The sequence below is a fragment of the Callospermophilus lateralis genome, chromosome 7, assembly GCF_048772815.1.
Source record: "Callospermophilus lateralis isolate mCalLat2 chromosome 7, mCalLat2.hap1, whole genome shotgun sequence".
NCBI classification, from domain to species: domain Eukaryota; kingdom Metazoa; phylum Chordata; class Mammalia; order Rodentia; family Sciuridae; genus Callospermophilus; species Callospermophilus lateralis.
Genome location: NC_135311.1, coordinates 14,043,497 through 14,049,496, shown reverse-complemented (window position 1 = coordinate 14,049,496; position 6,000 = coordinate 14,043,497). Strand labels below are relative to the sequence as shown.

Genomic DNA, 6,000 nt, shown 5'->3' with positions numbered 1-6,000 from the left:
ATTATCTTATGATTATTACTTTGGTACTGGGGATTGACTCTAGTGGTGCTCTACCACTGAGCTATACCCCCAGCCCTTTTAGAGACCATCTGGTGACAGAAACCCCCGATACTTCCAACCGAGGCGGGGGTAAAAGGTGTTGTCTTTCCGAAGGTGGGAGACTTCCAGTCACTCCCCTTATTTTTCACACCGAAGACGCACTCCAGCAGGGAGTTCAGCAGTCATCCTCTGGGTGGAGGCAGTACTAGGTTCTAAAACCGTGGCAAGCAACCAAACTGCCAATGGTGCTAAGTTCAAAGCCACCAGAGATCACGCCCAGAGTCGGGTCCAGAGAAAAGAAACACCCAGAAGAGCAAACGCGCCTTCTTCCGGCCCCAGGTTCCCTAGAAAGGGAGAGAGCCGAGGCTTCGCACCGGCGCGCGGTGCCGGCCTCCCATCCCTTAGGAAGAGTCGCTCTACTCCGAGCGGAGAAAATGGGTACAAGGAATCCCCAAACTTCAGAGGCCCTGCTCGGGGTCCTCTCCGTTCATCGTTTGCTGTCTGACGAAGGAAAGCGAGCTGCAGCCTCGGCCCTCGCCTGTGAGCCGCAGCCGCGCTGCAGTCGGGGGCGGGGTCGGCGGGCGCCCCTCCGCCGGAGCCCTGTGCGCTTCCCGGTCCTCCTCCTCCGCGCCGTCACTGGCTGCATCTCCGCGGCCCCGGCACAATAGAGGCTCCGCCCTCTCCCCGCGCCCTCCCTTCGCTGCGCCCTCGCCTCCCGCGCCGCCGCCGCCGCTATCCTCCCGGCGCCCAGTCCCCGTGCGCCCCGAGGATCCCTGCAGTCCGCGTCTGCCTGGACGCCCGCCTTCCACCTGAGCGCGCTGGGCTAGCCTGTGCCGGCCTCCACCTTCCGGTCACCCCCTCTTCCCTGCTCACGCCTACTCTTGGCTAGAGTCTTGGCTAGAGTCTGGAAGGCAGGAGATGCCCAGAGTCTCCGGGGCGCACCCTCCAGCCCCGCTTAGCTGCACCCTTCTTTAGAAGGTGCGCGGGGCAGCCACTCTCGGGCTCCTGCTAAAACATTCTGTAGTCTCAGTCCTTGCTGAGATCCCTGACCCAAGCCGTTCTCGTAGGGGCGAAGGTCTCCGTGGTCTTGTCCCTCATGGCCAAGGCTCTGCTGCTAGTTCTTTGCTTCCCTCTGATTGCGGCACGGGTCTGGGGTTCCAGCACTCCCTCGACAGGGACCAGCGAGCCTCCAGACGAGCAGACGGTGGCTCCCACAGAGGATGAGATTCTGCAAAATGAGGCGGACAACCAAGAGAACGTTTTATCTCAGGTAGGATGTCCCGCACCACCTTGTCCTGGGTGGTGGCAAGGGCCAAAGGATGGTTCTGGATGAAGCGTTTGGAGGGAGAAGTTTTTCTTTCCATTATCAACAGGAAGGACATTTGGTTTTCGTTTATCAGAATATTTTCTTAACTTTTTCAAAGTTACCAAATCCGGATAAAGGAGAGGTGAGGAAGGGGAGGACTTCTCAGGACTCTCTGAGAAGGAAAAAAAAAGGTTTTTTGTGTGTTTTGTTTTAAGGGTTTTTTGGTTTCTTGTCTATGTAGCTGTTTGTCAAATTTGGAATCCGTAAACAGGAGGGTATGTTGGACAGGAGTCAGATGGCATAATTCATGAGAGATATTTTATGGCCTAGGGTGAACCACCCAGGCAGAGACCTGGGGTGTAGACAGAACTACAACATGTGTAATTCATGCAAGGTACCCCCAAAACAGAGGAATTGACAAGACCCAGGGTATTGCAAGGATACAGTGGAAATTTAGATCCACACAGTCTGGCCTGCTTCTCAGTGGGGGCTGAGCCACAGATTATAGTGATGAGCTTTGAAATATGTCCATTTGTGAACCTGAATCAATCCCCAAAACATCCTGATACCCATTCTATAGATAAGGACCAGAAGGCTAAAGAGTGCTGTGGGTGGTAAGAATCAAACCATCTGGCAATTTTCAGCCCAGAGCTCATGACTATAAGAGATACTTCTCTCTGGTGTTGATTTCATACTCTCCAGAGCTGGCGTGATGGTATGCAGTGGGTGACACTATGATCCTCAGGACCAGAGATATCAGGGGAAGGATCCCTAGAGCAAGCCTGTATCTCCATTAAGCCCTTAGACTGGGTCTTGTCTCCTTCCTGTAGAGGGAGCGATCAGCTCTGCTTTGAGATTTCTCAAACACTATTCTCCTCATTCTTCTTTCATAATTATGCTAATATATGCTTTGTGCCCACCCATAACCTCATACTGACCCATACATCGAAAAGACACAAAAATCCTTCACATTGGGACTCTGGAATATGATAAACAAAAGCTTTCCTGAAACCCGAGCCTCCAGAAAGGAAGGAACCCACCCAGGGTTCTCAGAGCAGGGTTGCGTAGGAATCCAGGATAAGTTTCAGAAAATAGACAGCCATGATTTACTGTCAGCCCAGAAAAAACAGCTGCTTAAGTCACCCCGAACTACACCTCCTTCTTCCACTGACCCATTCTGTATTTGACAACAACACTAAAGCAAATATTAGTCTTACAAGAAACCCAACCTTGGCAGGGGAAACTCCCCCTACACAGCATCCCAAAGAACATTTCTACTCAAACAAGTTTCATGCCTGCCTGCTGGGATCCTAAGTCAAATGAATTGAACACTCTGGCTGTCTAGGAAGGGAGTCCTGGCTTTAGGTATTTAGGGCATGCTGGAAAGCAGCTTGGGGTGGGGGAACTTTTTCCCCACTAAGTGCCCAGGGTGAGGGCTCTAGAAAGTCTGCTCTTGCAAGTGTTTTCTTGTTTGGGGGAAGGTGGTAGGAGCAAGATCACAGAAGGAAGTGTTTAGCATTGTAGAAAGCATTGTAGAAAACATTGTAGGAAGTGTTTAGCGGTGTAGCCAGTTTCCTGGTTTTGGCCCTGGGTTTGGGTTCAGAAACTGCTCTAGGAGCCAAATGAAGCCTTATACTGAATAAACCTTACTGACTTCTGGACCTGTCTCTCTCCTCCCAACTCCCTTTCTCCGACTATATTCTCTTTTTGTTTTCTTGGTACTGGGGATTGAACCCAGATGTGCTCTACCATCAAGCTACACTCCTACCCCTTTAGTTTTTACTTTTTTGAGACAGGGTCTTGCTAAATTGCCAAGATTGGCTTCAGCCATCTGAGTATCTGAGATTACAGGTGTGTGCCACCATCTGGCTCCCTTTCTCCAATTCTAACCCATCATCCCAGGCTCAGATCAAATACCATTTCCTCCAGGAAATCTTCCCTGGTACCCAATTGGAGCCTCTGCTGACTTCCAACTGTACTTTATCCCCGCTCTTCAGGGCACTTATCCCTGTCTAATCTGTGACTATTTTTTATTTGCCTCTTACACTGTAGGCTCCTTGAAAGCAGGCTGTCTGCCTGACCCATCTCTACCTTTAACTGCACTTCCCCAGTCCCTAGGAGGTACTCAATAAGTGTCAAATGATGAATCAAGAAAAACGCCCCAGTAGTCCTCAAATCTGAATACCAACTTTCCAATTACCTCTTCTTCAACTCTTTCTTCCTTTCCTTTTCACATCCAAACCTGGATTCTAGCTGAAGGCAAGACTATTGGAAGAAGGATGGAGCTCATTTTTTTTTCTTTTAAATGATTAAAGGCAAAGGCCCCCTAAAAATCCACAGCCTTCCAAGATAAACGAAGAGAGCTGAACTCCGAGTGCCTTCCCGGAAATGTCCAAGTCAGCAGATTGCTTTGTGATGACCTATTCATTCCATGGTTCAGTGTTGTTTGAGGTGTCTGGCTGGTGTAGGACATTTTTTAGTTGTATTTTATATGCATATGTACTTATTGCTTTGACTTGTGAATCTTTTACATAAAACTAATTATACTATACATATGGATCTACAACTTGAGTCACTTAACAATAATTCCTGGAGATGTTTTCCATGTCGATATATATTGTTTTCTTCTAGAGTAGTACATTTGACTAAGTTAATTGACAGACTCTTTGAGGAACCATATATTTGTATAACCCCGACTCATTTGCTCTGTGTGTGTCTAGTTGCTGGGGGACTATGACAAGGTGAAAGCCGTGTCCGAGGGCTCAGACTGTCAGTGCAAGTGTGTGGTGAGACCGCTGGGCCGAGATGCCTGCCAGAGGATCAATGAGGGAGCATCCAGGAGGGAAGACTTTTACACTGTGGAAACCATCACTTCAGGCTCATCCTGCAAGTGTGCCTGTGTTGCACCCCCATCTGCCCTCAACCCCTGCGAGGGAGACTTCAGGCTCCAGAAGCTACGGGAAGCAGACAGCCGAGACTTGAAGGTAGGAGCTGGTGGGGGGCAGTGCCACAGATGAGAAGCTCTCCTGGGGACCCATGAGCCTGCAGGGCCATGGCTGGGGATTGCAAGGCCTTTGAAGGAGGCCAGGCCTAGTCCCTGGAGTCTTGTGTGTGGAGATAAGGCTGTTGTTTTGACAAAAATGGTCAATTTCAGCTCTGGAGTCTGAGGGAGATGTGAGAGCAAACAACACTTGCCCCTCCCCAGAGAGACTGGGAGGCCAGGCCTGGGATCCGCTGCCAGGCCCAGCTGGCCAAAAGAACTCAGTGTTCTCCAGGAAAACTGCTGTCACAATTTCCTGTCAGCCCAGGGTGGATGTTGAAGAGGTAAAAGACAGAGAAGTGAGCCTCTCAGTCCTTGGCACCATTGTTGAAGTGACCTGGTCACTGATGCTGTGGTCATACTTTATAGGGTGGGGAAGCTCAGGCCCTACCTGGGCATCTTTACTGGCTGACTTCATGTGATGCCCCAGCTTTGCTCATGATGTGGGGTAGTAGAATAAGCTTGGTTTTGGAGTCAGACAAACCTGGGCTTAAATCAGCACCGCATGAACTTGCTGAAGTTACTTAATTTGTCTGACCTCGGTTTCCTTGAATAAAATGTGGGAATAATATCTACTATGAGAATTGATGAGATGACAACTATTGAGTACAGAGCACAATGCCTGACATTCAGTGAGGCATGCCTGTGTAAATGAATGAATGAATGAATGAATGCTCATGTAATGCACTCCTGCTGGTAGTCACTGGTATCTTTTAAAGCAGTTGTGTTTATCGGTACAAGGAATGCTCCAGGATTTGGCCATATTACCCAGAGCTGCAGTTCTGTCATGAAACTACTTTCTGAACCATGTGTCACACTCACTTAGTTCTAGAATAGGACTCTGGGGGAACTTCTGGAACTATATCAGGCAAAATTTCTATTAGGAATCAGAAAATCATCCCACTGCATACTAATCAGCTATGGCCCTTACCCAGGATACAGCTGTCTTCCTCTGCTGCAAAAGAAAAAAAACTTCTAGCCAGGTGCAGTGACATACTCCTATAATCCCGGCAGCTTTGGAGGCTGAGGCAGGGATGATCACAAGTTCAAAGCCAGCCTTAGCAACTTAGCAAGGCCCTAAGCAACTTAGTGAGACCCTGTCTTGAAATAAAATATAAAAAGGGCTGGGATGTGGCTCAGTGGTTAAGTACCCCTGGGTTTAATTGCCAGCACCCACCCCCGTCAAAAAAGAAAAAAAAAAAAAAAGGAGTGAGGAAAAGAGAAAGAAAGAGAACTTCAAAAAATGAGTATTTCTATGGAATGTTTTATCTGGAAGCAAGCTAGGAAGTGAGTGGGGAACAGAGAGATTGCAATGGGTCACCCAGAAAACTCTTCCAGGGTCTGGTTCTTGGTAGGGAGGCTCCATTTAAGCATATCTCATCTGCCCCCATCGCCTGTATCCTCACCCACTGAATGCTATCTGAGCCTCAGCCTCCTTCCTCCCAGTGGCACTATACTGGCAGGGGAGTCACATTGAAAAAAAAAAACAAAACTGAGAAGGTTTGGTGCCCTATGGCAAGGAGCTACCTCAGACATGGGTTATTGGGCCTCTCTCTTGTTATTTTTTTTGGGGGGGAGGGATGATACTAGGGATTGAACCCCGAAGTGCTTTACT

General features: G+C 49.0%; 1 protein-coding gene across 4 annotated transcripts in view; it reads left to right on the top strand.

Moving 5' to 3' along the window:
- The first annotated feature begins 796 nt into the window (after window positions 1-796).
- The window catches only part of Olfml2b (olfactomedin like 2B), a 40,911-nt gene continuing 35,707 nt past the window's right edge, over window positions 797-6,000 (top strand). For all 4 annotated transcript variants that reach the window (XM_076861489.1, XM_076861488.1, XM_076861491.1 and 1 more), the window contains exons 1-2: window positions 797-1,309; window positions 4,066-4,329. In XM_076861489.1, the coding sequence (XP_076717604.1) occupies window positions 1,136-1,309; window positions 4,066-4,329 (438 nt within the window). In that variant the 5' untranslated portion in view covers window positions 797-1,135. The remainder of the gene's footprint in view (window positions 1,310-4,065; window positions 4,330-6,000) is intronic.